At 40.0% G+C, this 21,658-nt stretch overlaps 4 protein-coding genes across 8 annotated transcripts; 3 read left to right on the top strand and 1 right to left on the bottom strand.

Annotated features, from left to right (window-relative positions):
- Positions 1-13: 13 nt before the first annotated feature.
- LOC103695590 (pollen-specific protein C13-like) lies at positions 14-1,824 on the top strand. Its single transcript, XM_008776958.3, has 2 exons — positions 14-1,106; positions 1,298-1,824. Exons 1-2 carry the CDS (start codon positions 779-781, stop codon positions 1,639-1,641), a joined length of 672 nt encoding a protein of 223 aa, XP_008775180.3. The 5' UTR covers positions 14-778; the 3' UTR covers positions 1,642-1,824.
- A 2,424-nt stretch (positions 1,825-4,248) lies between these two features.
- On the top strand, positions 4,249-14,379 carry LOC103695587 (DEAD-box ATP-dependent RNA helicase 50). 2 transcript variants are annotated; one of them, XM_008776954.4, is made up of 8 exons: positions 4,249-4,723; positions 4,807-5,381; positions 5,842-6,036; positions 7,050-7,237; positions 8,377-8,590; positions 11,966-12,097; positions 12,651-12,823; positions 13,933-14,379. In XM_008776954.4, the coding sequence occupies exons 1-8, from the start codon at positions 4,372-4,374 to the stop codon at positions 14,177-14,179; spliced, it is 2,076 nt and encodes a 691-aa protein (XP_008775176.2). In that variant the 5' UTR covers positions 4,249-4,371; the 3' UTR covers positions 14,180-14,379. The 2 variants fall into 2 exon arrangements, with proteins under 2 accessions (XP_008775176.2, XP_038978955.1); XM_039123027.1 differs by having other exon boundaries at positions 4,250-4,723; positions 4,831-5,381.
- Positions 14,283-16,301, bottom strand: LOC103695591. 4 transcript variants are annotated; one of them, XM_039123123.1, is made up of 6 exons: positions 15,890-16,301; positions 15,607-15,684; positions 15,398-15,523; positions 14,868-14,941; positions 14,580-14,719; positions 14,283-14,486 (listed from the first exon to the last, which is right to left on the bottom strand). In XM_039123123.1, exons 3-5 carry the CDS (start codon positions 15,479-15,481, stop codon positions 14,581-14,583), a joined length of 297 nt encoding a protein of 98 aa, XP_038979051.1. In that variant the 5' UTR covers positions 15,482-15,523; positions 15,607-15,684; positions 15,890-16,301; the 3' UTR covers positions 14,283-14,486; position 14,580. The 4 variants fall into 4 exon arrangements, with proteins under 4 accessions (XP_038979051.1, XP_038979090.1, XP_038979122.1 ...); XM_039123162.1 differs by having other exon boundaries at positions 15,398-15,684; positions 15,890-16,016; positions 16,164-16,273; XM_039123194.1 differs by having other exon boundaries at positions 15,398-15,684; positions 15,890-16,001; positions 16,164-16,273.
- A 170-nt stretch (positions 16,302-16,471) lies between these two features.
- LOC103695592 (50S ribosomal protein L18, chloroplastic) lies at positions 16,472-21,649 on the top strand. The gene is made up of 3 exons (XM_039123067.1): positions 16,472-16,784; positions 19,964-20,125; positions 21,225-21,649. Exons 1-3 carry the CDS (start codon positions 16,560-16,562, stop codon positions 21,372-21,374), a joined length of 537 nt encoding a protein of 178 aa, XP_038978995.1. The 5' UTR covers positions 16,472-16,559; the 3' UTR covers positions 21,375-21,649.
- Positions 21,650-21,658: the final 9 nt, after the last annotated feature.

Here is a 21,658-nt window from a genome sequence, read left to right as displayed (position 1 = left end):
TTATTTTCTCTGAAGTTTCTTTTAAAAATAAGCAGCTCATGTGTAATTTTTTTTTACTACTTATATCTGCAGTTAAGATTTTTAAATCTCCATATACGAATTATCTTAGTAAATGGCCAAGACCGAGATGAACAGAGATCTTGGCCGACATGGTAAGCAACAAAATTGAAAGGAATTTAGATTTTTTGAGATTTGAACTGATGATTTTGGATCGAGATGTTGAAATCTCAGCCGACAGTAAATCCAAGTTACAAATACTAAACCATCGATTTCTAGATTTATTAATTTAAAATTTGTTTAAAGAAGAAAAATGGTTGTCTGTACCATATCAGTTGGTATTTTGGATTATATCAGTTCATATCGATTGAGATAAAGAGGGATGGGATGGAAATCTTGCTTGAATATGTATGTATAGATGAGATCCATGGTCCATAGTATTAGGGTTGTTTCCAAGCTTGAATGTTTGTGAAAATTTGAACGCATTAGAAGTTTCAATTCAAGCTTGATGTGCCATAGGTTAATCTTTACAAGAATGAGATCGATCGTCGTGGAATTCATCGGACTCTATTCCACGCGGTCCCCTTGTCATTTATCTCAGTCTCAAGACCTTTCACCAGACGTAATTTTATCAGAGGAGTTATGGAATTAAGGCTGACGGCTGTGATTTAACAGCACTTGTCACAGGATTTGTGCGTGTCCGGCGATGGGATGTTTACAGACCACTGAGAAGCGGTCGTAGAGAAAACGGTCGGAGTCCGGCATTTCATGCGAGCCAGACATGCTCTTTCCCCACCGCTTCTCTCGGGGCGCAGACTCCACATTAAAGCCACCTAAAACTCCCATTCCTCTTTCCTTAATTGCCTCCTCTCCCTTCTCCTCCTTTCTTCTCCAACAACCCCCCGTTTCACTTCCTTTCCGATTGATAGAAAGATACGAAGAAACCATGGCTGCTAAGTTCCGACCTGTTCTCGCTGCTCTCTGCCTCATTTCGGCCCTCCTCGGGATCGCTGATACCACCCCAACTCCAACCTTTCACGTTCGCGGTCGAGTTTACTGCGACACCTGCCGTGCTGGCTTCGTTCATGAATACACCGAATACCTCGAAGGTACATCAATACTTGCATCTTGCCTAAGCACAGCCAGTTTAGCTATCAGTTTTGGTTGTTGAGGTCTTTAATTAATTACACCGTTATATTAGTGTTTAAAGAGGATCGATCGATCCGGTGAACTGGAGGAGCCAAGGTGTCCGCATGCATGTAAATGACGTATGGACTATTGTATGTATGAATTAATGCAGGGGCCAAGGTGAGGCTGGAATGCAAGCACTATGGAAGCGGTGAAATAGCTCATCGGTCGGAGGAGGCAGTGACCGACGGCAATGGAAACTACGTGATCGACATCACGGACGATCACCAAGAAGAGACCTGCGAGGTGGTTCTCGTGGAGAGCCCGCGCGACGACTGCAAGGAGATTCCGGCCGACCACGGGATCCGTGCGCGTGTCATGCTGACCAGCAACAATGGCATATCCTCCGAGTGGCGAGAGGCCAACCCCATCGGCTTCTTGAGGGATGCACCCCTGCCCAAGTGCGGGGCCATGCTCCAGCGTTACGCCCTCTTCACCGATGACGATTTGTATTGATGGTTGATGGTCCTTTCCGAAATGCCGCCGTTAGCATGAATAGCCTCCCTTCACGTCCCTCGTTATCACTTCACTCAGCTACGCTCTTCAGCTGATGCTGTTGTGTTTCACTTTTTTTTTCTTTCTTTTTTCTTTTGCCCCCCCCACACGGCAAAGGGAATCATAGCTTGTCTTTGCAGAAATAATTACGTATCTCGGATCTATTAATTTTTCCTTGTTAGTTAATTTGCATGTTGATTGGGTCTTCCCGTCTGAACATTATAAAAATTTCTACAAAGGTGACGATATTAATTAGGTGGTGACTTGGACTCCACTTCTGCCCTTGCTCATTTTGGCCTTGCTTTCTCCGCCACAAGAAGGATGGCCAAATCAAGACATCATCGCGAAGTACAAATAGGAGCCATGAAGTGCATACCGACTTTGTTGCCAGATTTCAGAGTTTCTATATATACGTGCCCTTGTGTAGCGAAGTTAGAAAACATTACTTGCCTTCCGGGATGCACGTAAAAAAATAAAAAATTATTTTTTTTAAAAAAAAAACCTTACGTGTAGTTCTACTGGTGGGCAAGAGCAGAGCCCATGGTAATTAGTCAAGCAACCATTAGACCCAGCTTATATTGTGCCACGAGCAAATAACTCGGAAAAAAATTGCTCAAAAAAATCCCTCAGTTATATATGGTGCACCGTTCACCTTGCTTCATTATCTCGCACGGTTCGCAATGCCCATGCAGCTATTAAAATGCAACAAACCGATCGAGCGACTTTGTGTTATTCTTGAGTTAACTGAAGCATTTTACTTTTTGGCACCCGCTCTGCTCCGTTGGACAGCACGAGTTCCCTACGATACAGAGTTCCAACAACGTGGATATTCCATTACAGAGGATTGTGTGTGTGTGTGTGAAGATGGTGGATGATCCAAACCATTACAATGGTTGTTGTTTTAAGACTATTGTCTTGTGCCGTGCTTGGGTCATGCACGTACAGTTAGCCCGTATATAAGATGGGGCCATGAGCAAGACCACATGTAGCACCCAGCTCTTATTGAGTAGCCAACGTTGTATGCCCTGAAGATCATATATATATATATATATATATATATATATATATTTATATTGAGCAAGCTATTATTGTGAATATTTTCTTCCAAGTGACACCATACATCAAATTGACAAAATTTTCATTAAATAAGGGTGATCGGCGAGTGAAGTGGCGAAAAAAGCAGGGCCATGCGCACAGTGTGTGGCCCTACACTGAGTAGCTAATTTCTAGATGCCAAATGAATATGCATGAAAAGTGATATATTGTATCATCATTCTTAGTGATGCGATAGGTTAGTTTGAAAATATTATTTAATAGTTGAATAGTAAAAATGATAAAGAATATAACCTACAATGTAGTAAAATAATAACTAAGGGCTGATACTTGGAAATCATTAGATGTGTGCGCTTGCATGCATGCGAGCATCATCTATATAATGATTACAGTGATTTTCTAGATAAAGCATGTGATTAATTATAATGTTAAATTCTATGCTCTATCTTGGCTAAACTTTTATACTTCAGCATTTGGTACATGAAAAACAATCACTAAGCAGGAAGTTTTATTGTTACCTCTGCTAATTTGTCCATCTTGATGTTCAGCTTTACATGGTTACTATTTTCCATTAATTACCTGAATTAAAGTTTAAATTCTATTATTTAAAAACATGCAAATTATCCATTAATTACAGAGAAGGCAGGGCTTATATGTTCACCTACGGAACTCAGACCCATTCACATTAATGATGAAATCAATTTGCACTCTCAACTATTATAATTTCATAATAGTTGCTATAAGATTTTAAAAGCCTTCATTACGTTGTATCATACCAATAATGAAAATTTAAATAAAATAACTATATATTTATTATTTTCTTAAAAATATTGCATATTTAACTAAAATGATAATCACTATTGGATCATCTAAATAAAATAATATTATTTGGAATTCAAATAACTTTGCTGGCTAAAAATATTTTTAATTGAATGAATAGTGATCCGAGCAAGTACTGTTATTTTTTTTCTCTATTATTGTCCATACATTTTTTTTGGATATTTTGCAAATGACTATTGTAATAGAAAAATATGGATGTTGATGAAAAATTAATGATATTATCAGCTAAAATCGTCTTTCACATGATATCTTTTTAAATTTAATTAAGAAGAGTTGAATGTTGAAACATTATTGTCCTCATACATTATGGATTGTTTAGTTGCTTTGTGCTTTCACATCAAGAAGTAGCATGCACAATAGGATATTAACCCTTGTCAGATTCCTATAAAGTGGTCTAAATGGATTACTTGTCAAATAATTTTTTTATCAAATTCAATAACAAAAAAAGGAATCAAGTAATTTTTAAAATCTAGTAGTTTTATTATTTTCTTGCTACGTTATTTATTTATTGGAAATCAAAAAGATGAATTAAACTAGTGCCCTGCGCCAAGGAAGCGAGAGAGTTTTACCATGCCAAAAAATATGCGGCGGCCGGTGGTAGACAGAGAACTTTTAAGAAGAATTTTTTTGATCAAAAAGATAAAAAGAATTTTTTTATGGTAGATCCAAAGATAATGCAATCCTTATCCGAGCGCGCAGAGACAGGGGGCATCTTCTCTCGTCTTCTTCGCTTCCTTAAACCCTTCAATAAACCCTAAAATTCAAATAAAAAAGAAATCTTGTCCAGGAGAAAGAGAAATGCTCGCGAGAGCCCCTCAAACCCTCCTAAACTTCGATGGGATCCCTCGGCATTCCCGCCGCCTCCTCCTCCTCCGCCACCGGAGGTCTACCGCCACCACCTGTAGCGCCGCCGCCACCGTTCCCGGTGGAGGGAGCAGGGGTTGGAAGGTGAGCGCGGCCTACAAGCGGATCCCGATGGAGACCTCCGGCGCCTACCAGCTGATCGACGAGGAGACCGGCGACAAATTCATCGTCTGGGGGGGAGCGGAGAACGGCCCCGACTCGCCCATCCCCTCGGCGGAGGTCCTCTCGTGGAGGCCTCCTCGAAAGGGAGGAACCGGGATTGGGAACGAGGAGAGGCCACGGAAGGGTGAGGCCTTTTTTTTTCCCCAAGTCTCTATTTTTGATAGATTATAGATTCTTCCCCCCTAAATAATTATCCTAAGGTCGCAGAGGTTTTCTTTCTTGATACCACAGGAGTTGAGGCGACTGCACCGGTTGCCGAGATCGGTTGTAAGCCCACGGCAAGTGTTGGTGGCTCCACTGGAGGTTTTGGTCGATTAAAGGCCCCGAAGGTGAAAGCGTTGATGAAGAAGTCCTCGCAGAGAAACAGTAAAGAAAATGCTCCTAGTAATAGGATCTTGGGTCCGGATGATGCTGACCGTATGGATTCATCCGAATTCAGAAACGCAGAGACTAGTTTGGGCTCGCTCCAGCCTAAGGAATCGAATGATAGTGTTCTAACCGATGAAAAGGTTGGGAATACAAACTCTGTGCACTTCATATCCAGAAAAGATGCAAGGGATGAAGAGGTAGATGTGTCTGTTCCAAGGATCGTTTCTTCCTCGAGGGGTTGGGGAGGTGCTGCTTCCCTACAGAGCGCTGCTGCTGGCCAGCTAAAACGGCACCGGAAAGCCTCTACTGACGGTGGATTTTTCAGCAGGAAATCTTTCAAGGATCTGGGTTGCACCGATGTTATGATAGAATCTCTGAGGGGTCAGATGTTCCTTCGCCCATCCCATATTCAGGTGCTCCACAACCCAGAATGATATTGCATGTTGTTGGCACGACTGGTTTATGCCTGTGGAAACACTGATTCTATCGTTACATGACCAATATTATATGCTTCAATGATTTTGGTTTACATTTTTTATAGAATGATAATACTTCTGGCTCAAGATCCTTTTGGCCAAGAAAGATACATTTTTAGAATGATTTAAAAAATCAGAACTTTGGTTGATCATGAAATGTTGGTCGCGGAGAATTTCTATGCTGCATTACCTCTGAAAAAGAAAATAATGGATCAAGTATTTTGATTGTGCACTTGACTTCTACATATTGCATCAATATACAAATTATTTTTGTTTTGCACTCGGTAGGTGCCTTTAAAAGTAACTCTTCTTTAACAATATGCCAAACCTAGATAGCAAAATACTTGCTTCAATATCTACTCTAGTATAACTTTTGTTTGTATTTTGAATGCTGCAGGCCATGGCATATGGGCCTGTGTTAGAAGGAAAAAGTTGCATTATTGCTGATCAAAGTGGATCTGGTAAGACGCTGGCATATCTTGCTCCAATTATACAAAATCTAAGACAAGAAGAAGTACTAGGGCTTGGGAAATCCTTATCAAGGAGTCCTAGAGTAGTAATATTGGTGCCTACTGCTGAACTGGCATCCCAGGTTGGTTCTGGCTATGAAGATAATGTATTTACTATTTCTCTTCATATGCCTCTTAATTCTTAGAGCCTATATTTTAGTTGCTTAGCATAAGTTTGTATTAGTCATATCGGTTTTATTGGTATTTGCAATGAAGACTGTGGAGATACTCTCGTCTTCTATATTTTATGTTTCTGTCTGAGCTAGTTTCTTTTTTCATTATCATTTTCTTAGCAAACAATTTTTAGTTGTTTTCTTTCTTTCTTAGCTTCTTTTCATTCTGCTGATGGAAAGCCATGTTCAACAACGACTGGAGGCTTTTAATTAATTTGGAAAAATTGCAAAAAAGGGGATGAGTTCGTCAATACCTTGGAATACATAGAAAGTTGTCATGATCAAATGGAAACCTAACATCAGGAGAAAATATAATTGTTAACAGGAATATGATGTTCACAAAGCCAATCTTTTAGTCATCATATTGGACCTGTTTTAGTCTATTCTGTTGTTTGAATGAAATATCAAATATGCTTACTAAAAGTAGAATTTCCAAAGCCTAGTAAGGAGACAGTTAAAATGTTGAGGAAAAGAATTGTATAAAATACGAATATTTGGGGTCTTGTAGATCAAGTTTGTTGAATTTCTATAATAAGTAATGCGTTAGTGTTTATTGAAGGGAATGCAGTGTTTATTGAAGGCACTAGCCTCACTATGCCCTCTTCCTTCCTACTTAATAAAAATGAATCATGCAAATTGATCAGATATATTGACAAGTTAACTTTTTTTTAAAGAACCTTAATACAATGTTTACCATCATTTGCTAGTTGTCTAATGGTAGAAGCCCCCATGTGGATGGCTGGTTTCACATACTTTTCTGTACTGAAATTGGAGCAAGGAAAGTTCTTGCATCTACAGAGCTTTCATTACAGTATATCACCAAATTTTGAATCTGCGTTTAAGATATTCTATTTGAATTTGTCTTTTTATGAACCTTTTTGGAGGTGATTGTTTACTTTATCTGCTGCATTCCAAGTTTGCAGGTCCTTAATAATTGCCGAGCCGTAGCAAAATTTGGGGTCCCATTTAGATCAATGGCTGCAACTGGTGGTTTTCGACAGAAAACTCAGTTGGAAAATCTTGAACAGGAGTTGGATGTACTCATAGCAACACCTGGTCGCTTTATTTATTTACTTCATGAAGGACATCTGCAATTGACTAACCTCAAATGGTAAGGCATGTTTAAATTTCTCCACTCTATTAGGATTCTTATCTTTAAGCTGACATTGGAAGGAAGCTTTAATTTTTGGGCATTATCATTTTTTAACTGGGTATTTTTTATAAATCCCACAAAAATGCCAAATTTGTGTATGTACCCTTCAAAGAGTTTATACCTCTCTAAAAGTCTATAAACTTTTGCATGCATATCCTTCATACCTTGTTGTGTTAACTTTCATCGCTGTAAGCTTAATTTGGTTGTATTGACAGTAACTTGGCACAGACTGCTATTATCCTTACTACATACAAATTTTGTAAATTTTAATGGGCATATTTGAAATTCCGTGCTAATGGCATACATCTAATTTTCATTTTTGATAGAAATGAGAAGCAATTAAGCAACTTTTGAAGAGTATGTATGTATGAATGCCTGAATGCATATTTTAAGGGAATTGTGTCTCATAATTTTTTTTTCTTCTATAATATCCCTATAAAATTAATAAAAGAATGGTTGTAGTTCGTTGCTAATTTGACAATTACTCCTGCTTTATAGGTATCAATCATGCTGCTAGTTTCCTCCCTTAAAGTCTGATGTTTTAACATTCCCATGCTTGAGCATGAGGCTACCACTATACAGCTTTTGAAGATGACTGGTGGCTTGGAGCCCCTCATGAGGCTTATGCCTACAACCAACTTTACTTGTAGTTGTCTGACTTGGATATTTAAGTCATGCGCATTGAAAAAACTTGAGGGTTGTTACGCTGAATATCCTTGCCTTTTTTAGCTATTTCCTTGACTTTCTTTAATAAAGTCCACCAATCTTAAGGAGTTTGTTTCTATTTTATTGTGGGTCAGGAGCTCGATTAACAACAGTAAAAGTCGGTATTTGCTGTATAGGTCCAGAAAGAATGGCATGCTGTTTGGAGTATTATGTAATTTACTGCAGGAAAGACTTATTTTGCTCCTCTTTCCTGCTGTCTTGAGAATGAGGAGATACTAACATTTAGTTGAATTTTTACTTTCTGCTAATTGACTTTCTTTTTCTTGCTTTAATTTCTTCAGGAAACTAGAGTTATTGTTTGCATAGGTTGTCATGCAGCAGAAGTTACTTTTTTCATTTGCTCTGATGCTCTTATTGCTTGGATATTCCAGTGTTGTGTTAGATGAAGCAGACATCCTATTTGGTGATGATGAATTTGAACAAGTTCTTCAAAGCTTAATTAGTTCTGCACCCATGTCAGCACAATATCTTTTTGTCACTGCAACTCTTCCTGTAGATATCTACAACAAGCTAGTAGAAGTATTTCCTGACTGCCAAGTAATCATGGGACCTGGCATGCATCGTACAAGCTCTGGGCTTGAAGAGGTTGGCTTCCAGTTATCTGCTTTTTTTTCCATTCTTTTTCCTTGTAATGGAATGCATGATTCTAGAAGATGGATGCTAATTTTGTTTTTCAAGGCCTGCAACACTATCTTAGTTCTCAATATTCAAGTAATGGATCTGGCGTCTTTGACTCCTTCTACTGACCTTGACCCCCTTGGGTGAATTGAGATCCCCTCTCAATGTCCCTGCCAGCGATCCCAACCCAACCAACTCCAATCCTTGTCACGCCCTCCCTATCTCCTCCTCTGGCGGTTCCAATACCCACCATCACCTCCACATTGACGTCATCACCACTGCCACAACTAGTGTAGCCATCACCTCCACCCATCCTAATTCCTCCAACTTCATTGCCACCACCATCATTGTTAGTGTGTATAGGGATGGCAATCGGGTCGGATTAGATACAGGTCGGGTCGGATGTAGGTCAGATAAAAAATTCATCAATCCAAACCCGATCTATTTATTAAACAAGTCAAAAATTCAGATATGAACCCGACCTGTTCATTAAACAGATAACCTAACCCGACCCACATAACCTAATTTATTAAATATGTCAAGTCAGGTTAAACAAGTTAAGTAGGTTTTTAATGGATTAAATAGATTTAAACAAGTTAAGCGAGTCGAGGTTAAATAGGATAGAAACATATTAAGTAAGTTTTAAATAGGTTATACAGGTCTTAAATGGGTTAAATAGGTCGGGTTATGATCCGACCCAGTTATTAAACGGATGGGTTAAATGGGTTAAAGGTCTAAACTTGAACCCAACTCATTTAATAAACAGGTCTAGATGGGTCGATCCATTTATGACCCAGATCTATTTATGTCGAACTCAAACCTGCTTAAATCGGGTCGGGTTGACGGGTTGGGTCATAAATTGCCACCCCTAAATATATATATGTAGTCAAATTTATTTTTTATATTCTCCATGTGGTATCCGCACCATGGTGACCGCATTCTCTATTTGAAAATATTTAACTTAAGCCATGGCTTTATGAAGGACTGCACATTCTCATCAATCATAAGCCTTCTCTTCTTTGAATCTATCATGCTACCACCAAATCCTCCTCCACTAGCATTAACACCAAAAGCATTACCTCACCAGCACACCACCACCATCATCATAATCACCACCACCACCACCACTGTCACTATTATCACTCTCATTGCCTTTCACCTCTTTTGCCTCACACCAACTCGAATTGACTTTGGCTCATTTGATCTGTTGCGTTTCTCAAGGACGAGATCATTGAGGAATGAACCACATGGATGGTCAAAGGCCAAAGATTAGCCAAGAGACTTTGGCAGCTTGTGCCTTCCATGCATTCAGCATGCCCTGGCCTGAGGGTCAGCTACCATAGAATGAGAGTTGCTGCTTGGGTTGGGGTAGTGGAGATTCCATGGTTGGAGTTCAGCATGGGCTGGCCATGGAAGAAGAGGTGCCGTTCTGGGGGAGGTGGCAGATGTGGTTTGGGGGCATTGGTCTCATGATTAAAAAAAATATCATATAAAAAACGTGAGAAGCCGAACAGCTAACGAATTATATACCAGGGTAATAATTTCATGAAGTATTCTGATGATGGGTCATTCAGTTACTAGTGTATTATTATCTCTGGTAACTTTTTTCAGGACATCCAAATAAGGCCTTAATAATGTTTCTTATTTTCATAATATGGTTTACATAGGTACAGATGTTGTAAGGCATTATGGATATGGGTCTTATCAAGGCAATATTTATGAACCCTGAAACTCATTGTTTGCATGGGAGGGGTTTATATGTCATCATCTCTATACATTAATATATTCGTATATGCTTGTGTGTGAGAGAGAATGTTGTTAAATAATTAATGATATAAATTAATTTTAGACAGGGAAATAAAAATTAGATAAAACACATTTATGTCCATTTCTAAAATTTATTTGGCACGAATCTTATCAGATAGAAAAGAATTACCTTATACGCTGAAATACGCTTTTTGATTTCTGATACAAGTTTGTCTTAGAATCATTTTCAGATTCTAATATGATATTCTTCCCACTTTGGAGCCTCAGTGATGAGCTTAAGGCATTCTTGGAAAACCTTACATTCAGATGTGAGGCAAGCCAAGCCCTAAACAAGCATTTTCATGTATAATAAGGGTATGCCATTATTAAATGAGTAGTAGTCCCACAATATTTGTGATACACCAGTGTCCAATTGCATGTGCCTAATGCTATCATCATCAGGGTCACCATAGGATGCCATTGTCACTACAAGTGCTGCAACAGACAACTAGATTGCTTCTTTTTTTTTTGTGTACCAAAAAGAAAAAACTTGGGTGCTTCATTTCGTAGATATCTCCTCTTTTGATGACAGAAATAATATGGTTTGGACAAGCATGTAGGAAGTCTGTGTTGGTTGCTAGACATATGCAGATACATATATTAACAGAAATTGTGATGCAATAACCAGGCCCTACCAAACTGTAGCTTATGATTATTCTAAAACAAATTGCCTTTTTTGCTTATTTTTTTAGTTGTGGACAAAAAAAATCCATTCCCAATCAACCCTGTAGTTAGTTGCATAATAAGCAGGGGTTTTTTTAAAGGTGTGGTACCGTTAATCGTAGGTTGCCCAGACTGAGATGAACCAAGATCTTGGGTTATCTAAGTCAAGATGGAAGGTGGAGAAATTTGGAAAGCGTCAAGATTTTCCAAAATCTCAACTGCTATACTAGGATTGAAATACAGAACTTCAGCTGATATGGTGTTTAGCAACCATTTTTAACATTATTTTTTAGATAATATTAATTAGAAATTCTATTTAAGATAGTAGAAAGGTGATCAGAAATCTCAGCTGATATATTCATATTGCACTGGATATATCTTGGAGGTTCATATCAGCTGATATAATAAGGGCCGGGATTTTGCATGTCTCATATCAGTGAATCCCTGATACTAATGGAAACCAAGATCTTGCCCAACATGAAGCAATTGAAATAAGAACAAGTAAATCTCAGAATCATCAGAAGCAGATTAATTTGACGAAACATATATACTTTTACCTTTCTGGTGATGTAGGACTCATTTGTAGTATGCTGATTGCTAAATTTACTCGTTCAGACTTGCCCCTACTTGTCTGAGAGTACAGGGGACTGATTTTGTTTCTCAGCTGAGCATTGCCTGGGTTTTCCTAAATCCTTATTTATTATACATCTGATGATGGTTCAGATTTCATTTTTCATGCACATTTCTAAAATCACCATGATTTCTTTGTCACAAGGAATGCTGCCTACACTAACTTATCAACCAATGCACTGACAGCACATACCTGGTTTGGGAACATTTTATATGATTATGACTGGGTTAGTTTACGTGCAGTTTCTTGTAGACTGCAGTGGAGATGATGGGGAGGAAAAAAATCCAGATACAGCTTTTCAAAATAAGAAATCTGCTCTTCTGCAGCTTGTAGAAGAATCTTCGGTTCCTAAAACTATTGTTTTCTGCAACAAGGTAATCTCTCTCTCTTTCTCACACTCACACGCGCGTGCACGAACGCACATGCTCACCTCCCTCCTGCATAGGCATTCCTTTTTTCCTTTATTGATACATGAAAATATAAATTAATTTGAATTTATTTCTTTCTCTCGGTTTTCCTATACCAATATTGCACAGATTATTGGTGATTTTCTTTTCATTAACTTGGTTACTTTTTTCCTTCTTTTTTATTCAATAACTATCAAGCTCATATACGAGTCAATTCCAAGCATTGTTTAGCTTCAGGCTTAACACATTGTAGAATGACTAGATAATTAAACAGCAAATGGATGAGAGGGAGAAAAACTATCATTTATATCTTTTATTTGAAATGTTTACTATCTGTGTTGCTCCAGGGTAAATAAAATCCAGACCTGATTTTTATTCCATCTCTTGTTTGTCTCTATGTCAACCAAGCAAGCCAAATATTGTCAAACCCTTTAAACAACTTTGTAATTGATATCCCTGTTTTTTCTTGTCACAACAATGTACCCCCGCTCCACAATTGTTTCGTTGTTTCATTTTGCAGATTGAGACATGCAGAAAAGTGGAGAATGTGTTGCAACGCTTTGATAGGAAAGGATTGCACATTAAAGTCTTGCCATTCCATGCCGCATTGTCTCAGGAAATACGACTATCGAACATGAAGGAGTTTCTGGATTCACAGTCAAAAGAATCTATGTTCTTGATTTGCACTGACAGGTAAGAGAAACAAGGCACAAGCTATTTCTCTTAATATCCCTTTTACAACAATCTAATTTGCAAATAGAACACAGTCTGACATATAAATATCATTATGGCATTGCCTTTCCCTTGTCATTTATAAGTTTATGGTACGCATCAGTTTTATGAAGTCGTGTGCTGTCATTTACAGGTTCTCTTCTTTTCATCACTGAATGTTGTTTGTAATACTTCAATCCCCAGTTCATCCACTTTCTAAATTGCATGAAATGCGGTTGTGTTTGGCTTGCAATTTAGCCAGACTTTTATACTAATATTATGCAAAATTGAGTTTATTCATTGAAGAACATTCTGCTTGTCTCGAGAATGTCAAAAAGAGGAAGATTGATGGTTGGAAAATAGCATTCGGTAAAATAGCTGTATAATCTTTTGTCGTGATGGTGCTTTGTGAAACTTGTTAAATTTTCTCTTTCTCCATCCCTTCATAGCTGCATCTTGTTTTGATACCAGCGGCTCTTACCCTGACGTAGAAGTTGCATGCGATTAGATGTTCTCCACAAGATTTTCCCATGGCTTCATAGGAACAGCCCGGATACTGTCATGCATATTTGTCCTTTTCGGTAAACTGGCATGAATATTTATATTATGGACATGTACTTTGAAACCTTTTTTGCCTCCTCCTTGGTCTGTGCACTTAAGCCATTCTTTCAAGTTTGAAAAATCCAATGTCCAGACGGGCTAATTTCAAAACCTAAGAAGAGAGGGTAGATCTCACTGATTTGATCACCAAGAATTCATTCTCTTTCTGGAAATCAAATTTTGAAAAATATAGAGGAGAATAGATTGCCATTATTGAGCACACTATAAAATTGACTAGGGAATAAACATTAGCTTATGCTTGTTATAAATTGCATTCTGTTACCACTTTTTTAGGACACTCTTCAGTTCCATGACTATCGGAAGCCATTCATATTTCTCACTTCTCCTTTTTTGTATCATGCTCCGAACCCAACCCTTTCATCCTGTTCCATTCAAAAGATTAATGGTCTTTTGATCATCATGCTTTCTTTTGATTACGGATGAGGGCTCGTGGGCATATTACTAACTGGAACCGACTGATCCTGTTGCAGAGCATCGCGAGGCATTGACTTTGCAAATGTGGACCATGTGATACTCTTTGACTTCCCTCGCGATCCAAGTGAGTATGTGCGGCGTGTTGGGAGGACAGCTCGTGGAGCCGGGGGCAAAGGCAAGGCATATATTTTTGTCGTTGGCAAGCAGGTTTCGCTGGCTCGGAGGATAATGGAAAGAAACAGAAAGGGCCATCCATTGCATCACGTCCCTTGTGCATATGAGCTGGAGAAATCGGCACTCTAGCCGCTGTAGTGACATTTGTATACTTTCGCTTTGTATCACTAAACAACGAGAGACTCAAGACTCCCAAATACCAGAGAAGAAGAGTTCCCTTTTTTCTTCCCTTCTGTATAAGTGCTGAATTTGATTTTTGCAAGTGTATCTGCAAAGAGAGCATATTATATTCTATGATAGATCGAGTCTCAGAAACTCAGTTATTTTCAGTGCTATATTTGTTCCAGTCTCAACTATCCTAGCAGGAAACGGTGCCAATTCATGGGGGTCGTCTGATGGAGTAGCAGGATTAGGATGCTTTTTGGGCTGGCTGCACCTGCATGGTGAAAAACCAATTACAGCGTAGGCAAACCACCTTAAGGTACTTAAGGGAAGATAAAAACTAGTTTTCTTGTGCGTATGACCGCACCTCAAGTGTCCTCACGGACGTTCTGAAGAAGATGGTACTGAGCGTTCTGCAGAAGATTTCGAGCTGCCTCGTTCGATGCATCTTGCAACCGCAGCTCGTTGATCTCTTCCTGCCACTTGGCCATCTGCTCCTTGTGCATTCTGAAAGAAAGAAAGAAAGAAAGAAAGAGAAAGCAACCGAAGAAAGAACGCCAGGGAAAGGCTGTGAGCTAGCGACTTCGCACGCCAAGAGCTCAGAGCCCTTTGGAGTATGAACAGAGTCAGCGAAAGAACGACACGTCGCACTCACGTGATCAAACGCTCTTCGAATTCATTGCTCAGATCCTTGAATAATGTCCTCGCCGCTTCTAGCAAGTCCGAAACCTATTACAGAATCATGCATCTTAAGACCACATCTACCTTATTTTAAATGCTGCACAGCTAGCCATCCTAGGTCTATACCAAACTGGACATGACCAATCATTTTCTTTTTAAAAAAGAATGAAAAGATGATAATTTGAAAATGATTCGCTTTTGCGACAGAGTCAACTTTTTTTTTTTAAAAAAAAAAAACTTTTTTGTGGCATCGATGGTCAGACAAATTAAAATTACCGTAACTATTAAACATGCAATCGGCAAAAGACCATTGCTATAATACGATCACGATGGACCATGAAATACGGGCGGGAACCACCCAAATCCAAATGGATGGATGGCAAGTCATTGGGCGGGAATTGGATACTGATTGGCGGGAAGCGTCCCCATCTATTATGAGAGAAGACCGGCAGAGCCGTCTGATCTGAATCGGCTCGTGACGTCCGGGAAATCCTACTCACATACCTGCTGGGTGAAGTGGTCGACCTTTTCCAGGATGCGTTGGATGTTGAGCTCCATCTCTTCCGATCCGGCCGCCGACGCCGCCATGTTCTCCGCCTCCTCCGCGGCCGCCTCTCCGCCTCCCTCCTCCTAACATAAAGAAACGAATTAGATCCAGCTATCTCTTTCACGAAGTCCAGGGAGAGACAGAGAAGGCATATATAGATCGCTACCGTCAATTTCAAGCGCTTGTGCAAGCTATCCAGCACCTGCCTGCCCGCAAGCGTGCCTGCAGGCCTCGAAACCCACTGCTGCTGTCAAAAAGGGAAACAGAAGGCAGAGATCAATTCTCCAGAACGATGCCGAGGAAAGTAGATGTAAGACCGGATCCTATCACCGGAATGCGGTCGAGAGCAACGACCGATCATCGCTGTGTCTCTCTCCCGTGATCCGCAGAGTGGACAGTGTAAATGAAGGAATTCGGAGCGGAAAACGGAGAAGACGATGGGATAGTACCGTTGGGAACGAACTTGGAGATCGATTGCGAATAACTGTCTATCCAGCAGCAGCGGCAAATGAGGGATCGGATGTGATCGCTTCGATCGATTGCTTCTCAGATCCAATCTACCTGACAGCAACTCATCTACAATTAATTTGATCGATCCATCGATCAAGAACGGAAAAAAAAAAACTAAAAGAGTTTACGGTAGAATAAGATCAGAAACTTGTAAAAGAATCGAATTCCGAGAGATCTCAGATCAAATTTGCAGCAAAGAGACGAGCAAATCACCAGGGGACGACTGCGATCCCTCTCTTTCTCTCACCGTGGGGGAGAGACGGCTTGGTTCTTTAAATTTTGAACTGGAGAGAAAGAGGTGGGGTATATATAGGATTCCGACCGCGCGGCGGGAGCACCGGCGCCCAGCAGCCGACATTACTATTAAGAGGAAGGCAAAGTGCAGGTCAGCTTACCTGAGGTGATGGCACCTCGAATTTCTACGGAGAAGGGGTAGGGATTTGTTGGCCGTTGATCTCGTCCATCGCTCCACGTGGCATGCCCTAGTGGAGGTTCAGCTCCCACAGGAAGACACTGAAAGGAGTGGGATGGATAAGGTGGGTCTTGCGGAGGTTGGGGAAGAGCAAAACAGAGTGAGAGAGCAAGTTAAGACGGCGGAGAGAGGCCTCCATGATGTACCTTTCTGCTTCGCCATTTGCTGCTTCCCCTTCGTCGGCGACGGCAGCAGCGTCTCTTATGGAGAGCGGCGGCGCCTTCCTCTGCGGGCAGCGCCTCCCCCTCCCCCTCCCCCTCCCTGCGAGGACCTGGGCACTTGCTCGGCGTCCGGTCATCGAGGCCAAGGCCGCGACCCCCAGAGAGAACCGCACCGCCCGCCACCAGCGCGTCCGAAAGAAGGTAACGCGTACTACTAGAAGTGCTCCTTTTCTTTTCAGTCAATTGTTTAATGAGAGAATGCGATGAATGAACTGAACTGAACTGAAAGAGCCGTCATTTCCTGGCCTCGTAACCCTATTGCCTGAAGCTGGTTTTATTCAACAAAGCGAGCGATTTCCGATTCTTGTATTTCTTAAGAGGAAAGTTGTTAGCGCCTTCAGCTCGATCTAGAGCTGATTGATGCCCATCGGTGTTTGACAAAATGGCTCAAAAAGAAACCACAGGCGATACCAGGCTAAGCAATACTCCGCTCCCGATAGGCTTTCCAAAGTTTGTACCGGTCGTGTATGAAGATCAATGCTTCTGTTAGCTCCCAGTTGTGGAAACGTTCGCAAGCTTAGTATATCGAGTTGTAGAGGCCACTATGTACGCTCTCACGAGGAGGAATATTCTAAACTTGCTGAGCTGATTGAATGGCTCCGTCTGAAGGAAAGGATCTGCCAGGATTGAAGTGTTCTTAGCGAAATCTCCCTACCACTTCATCAATACTGGTGCTCTTAATTTGTTTTGCTTTTTTCTAAATAAATTTTAGGCGGGAGGTATCCTTACCTCTCTCTACTTTCATTCAACTAAAAAAAAAAATCGCTGGGTGGCTTTAAATTCCCTTTGCTGGCCTTTGGAAAGAAGTGGTTCCTCAGAAGATTCAAATTTTTATTTGGTTGGTGACAAAAAAATAGGATAAATACACGTGAAATCCTTGATGAGCCATCAATGCGGGATGTAGGTTCTTTGGGGCTCGGTCTGAGAGAATAGGGCATATTCTGATATATTGTAGCTCTGCTAGAGGGATTTGGAGGAAGTTTTTTAAGTACCATAGCTATTAATGCCAACTCTCCTTCTATCTCTTTCCTTTTGGTGGGTTGGAAAGCCGAGGGTCCCAGCTAATCTTCATGATTTCTGGGAACTCTTGGTGATGGTGTTATGATGGAGATTGTGGAAAGATAGGAACAGTACCTTGATACAGGTTGCACTCAAGAAAAGTATCCTTTTAAGGCTCTTTCTTTCTCGAAGTAATGGTGTATCTGCTGTAATGGTGTAATTTTGGGTGGTCTAGAGTTTCTCAGCTGGTACCTGAGTTGTAACCATTTGCTAGTTTTTTGTTTTGCCTCTATGGAGGCTGTTGTATTTTTTTCATTCCTTGCTTACCTAATAAAGCATAGTTGGGCTTTGGCCTCCCTTTCTCTGTGTGTGTGTGTGTGAGAGAGAGAGAGACTACTTTGCTTGGGCCAAAACAATGTTTAGATACACTTGATCAGACATTTTTTGTCCTGTAAGCCTGGGATTCTAGACTGACAACTACATGTAGAATTAAGATTCTTACACATGTAATACAGTTATGCATTAGATGCTTGTACCTAACATATGTAATTGACATGATCAAAGGATTGAAAAGTGTCATTCCTTAAACATAGTCAGCGTAATGCTAAATACGCAAAGGTATATAGACTAATACACAATGGTATAAAGAGAAGATTGAATTGGCCCATGTCTGTGTTTAGTGTGGAAAGGAGGAGGCAATTGTTTATCATCTGTTCCTGAGGTGTCCTTCAGTTGCTGGTATACGGAAGTATTTCTGGTATCTGTTAAAGATGGGGGTTGTCCTGAAGGAAGTGGAAGGCTTTTGGGGTCATTGGAGAAATAAGAGGATCAAGAAATGTGGGTGGTCAGGCTGGGATATGTTGATAGCCGCAATAACTTCCGATAATTTGGCTAGAGAGGAACAATCGAATTTTTAGAGGAGCGGCTGCCAATAAGATGGATCTGATCAGAAAGGTGAAGAGAACGTCGAAGGCTTGGGTACCTCTTGTCTCGGAGAAGAACTCCCACGAGAAAGTTCTTAAGATGCTTGGAGTGAAAGGAGTTAATGCTGGACGAGTGGAGTTCTTTGTAATTTACTATTATTTTTTCTCTTCTTTATCTTCTTCATTTTGTAATTTGTTTACTGCAAATCAACAAAATTCTTTAGGCACTCCATGCCTATTGTTACCTCAGAGAAAAACAATCACATTGGGTGGGTCTTAATAGGGTGAGCCTTGGCACAATGATAAGATTGTTCCATCGTAACTTGGGTGTCACAAGTTTGACACATGGAAACAACTTACCATGTCCGACAGCAACATTGTGTACATTTGATCCTCCTGAGACTCCGTAATGGCAGGAGCCTCATAAACTGGGACACCTTTTTTTTTTCTATATTGCGTGAATCTTGAGCAAATTCTCTGCTTTTGCAAAATATTTGCAGTAGAAGTTACTGTAACAATAGCATTCTTCTATGCTTAAATGGCTGTACCCTGAAAACAACATGCCGAATTTCCAGTTCATTGGAGATATGCCAAAAAAAAAAACATCTTGTTATTCTTGTTGTCAGTTGGAGTATAACAATGCTTCACAAATACTTCCTATTTGCATATCATCTCTCTCTCTCTCTCTCTCTGTCTGTCTGTCTCTTTCATGTGCAAATGCAGATCTTAGATGCACTTCCATCAACTGTTAATCCATCAATCTTCCACAATCCTGAGCCATAGTTGGTTCTGTTATATTCTGGGTTTAGGTGCAAATTTGCATATATCTTCAAGAGTCATCATAAACTTCCCTAAGCTCGTCTCATCAACCATGTATGGCATCATGCCAGGTTTCATATCATTTTTAGATTGATGTTATATGTGAATTGAGATGGCTTCAAATGGGCAGGATCCAGATCCTACCTCCTGGAGATATCGATCTAGAAAGGCTGAAATAGCATGAGGCTGACTATGATGTGACAATGTTCTAAAGAAAATGGTGGAGTCTTCTGAAGACTAAAGCCATTTTCCCCCATTTCTAACTTCCTTTCCATTTTCTTTTAATTGTGCACTTGGTACAGTTTTTTTTTTATTTCCTCAGATTTGTGCTTCATGCATTCATTGCTGTATATCACGTCAACAATTCAGTTTTACTTTTGTTAATGTTTTCAGTGTGCTAAATGTTTCCTATGATGCCTAGTGTGCTTAATGTTCGAATTCTTTACATAGGATAAACTCATGTATCGTTTCCCAAATGTCCTCTCCAGACTTTGCTTCTTTTTTTGTTTTTCTTCCCCCCTTGCTGGGATTGATGATGCTGTATTTTCCCCTAAATAATTGTATCTTTCTACTCTTCAGGTTGAGGGTACCCCAGAAAGGCCAAGGATGAGTGTTTTCCGTTCCAGTAAGCATCTATATGTGCAAGTGATTGATGATACTAAGATGCATACATTGGCTTCCGCTTCAACAAGGCAGAAACCTGTATCAGAGGAAGTTGATTACACTTCTGGACCCACAATTGTAAGTTCTGAAGTAATCCTGAAAAGCATTTATATCCTATGTAGTCTCTTTGTTTTAGGCTGTTAGAATGTATAGTGTACTCTTTAAATTCTTTTTCTGCTGCACATTTCTTTTTTATAAATAACCACATCTTTTAATAATGTCTAGATTGCAAAAGTTACAGCAGTCAGAGCAATTCACAATAGCCAGTGTTGAGAGTTGTAAGAGACAAATACTCTTGCCTATACTAAGGGTGTGTTTGCTTCCATATTAGTGTTAAGAAGTAGGTGAAAAAATTTTAGGCATTAAGATCATCATTAAATTATTAGTAGTGATACCATCATTTAAGTACTGCTTAAATGACCCATTTTGTAAGGAAGGAATGAGTAAGCTGGCATTAAAGCCGACTCGTACGAATTCTACTTTGGAGCTCCCGTGGTCAGCATTTTTGCTGATGTGGGAAGCCAAGTTCCTCTACTTAAGGCTTGGTTACAAGGAAACAAATGCCTAGAATTCACCACTTCTGACCGAAGTGCTGTTCAATCGCTCGACTCGCATGGTGGTATACATTTCTTAAAATAAACCATCCAATCAGGTATCAAGAGGGAAGCCAAGGCTACATCACCAGGCTCTCAAACTATAACAAAGCAACGCTGATCCAACTATATTCTCCTAATTAGTCTACAGGCCAAGGTTGATCTCCAGAAGTTTGAGTACGGCGAGCTTTCTACCTAGCATCAACCCTTCAATTTGGTTCCAGAAAGCATCCTTGTACTAAAGGGAGTCTTGCCTGGAAAGCTAGGAGGCTGGTTGGAAAATAGGATAACCTTCTTTGTTGGGTAGCTCTTGCAATCATGGTCAATCTTTGGACTTGAAAATAGTATTAACAAAGGAGCAAGTTGATTTCTGATTTAGTGAAAATTCATCTGAAACCAGATGTTCCACAGACCAATTAAAAAGATAATCCCATAATGATAGCATCCCTGTACTGTAAAAAAGTTAAATGCTTTTTAACTGGAAATCATATGTTTGAGCAATGGAAATGCAGATTACACGATCTTATTATTGCTTTAAATGGTTTTCTAACAAAAGCTCATGTTCCTGTTTTCTTCATTACCAGGAGGCGGCAAAGAAGGTTGGTGAAGCCATTGCCAAGTCTTGCATGGAAAAAGGGATCAGCAAGGTGGCTTTTGACCGTGGCGGTTACCTATATCACGGGCGCATAGAAGCACTTGCTAACGCTGCACGAGAATGTGGTCTTCAGTTCTAAATCCAAGTAAATCTTCAGAAGATTACCAGAATGTCTTCTTTCTTGTTCATAAAATCAGAGGAGCCAGAATGGTAGGTGTTACCCTGCGAGTCAGGCTCAGATTCAATCAGATAATGTGTCATGGAGACCACTCATGATATTTTCCCGCTTGTTTGAGTCTAAAGAAGTGGAGTTTGTCTGCAAACTTTTTTATGTGTGAGTGAGAGACCTGCATCCAAAATATTCTGGAGAAATCCTTGCTGAAGTGCATGGTGACTTATTTTGAGCTGCCGATAGTTGAAAAA

Source organism: Phoenix dactylifera, chromosome 1 (assembly GCF_009389715.1).
Source record: "Phoenix dactylifera cultivar Barhee BC4 chromosome 1, palm_55x_up_171113_PBpolish2nd_filt_p, whole genome shotgun sequence".
Taxonomy (NCBI): Eukaryota; Viridiplantae; Streptophyta; class Magnoliopsida; order Arecales; family Arecaceae; genus Phoenix; species Phoenix dactylifera.
Note: the sequence above shows the minus strand (reverse complement) of the source record. Positions and strands in the feature narration are given on the sequence as shown.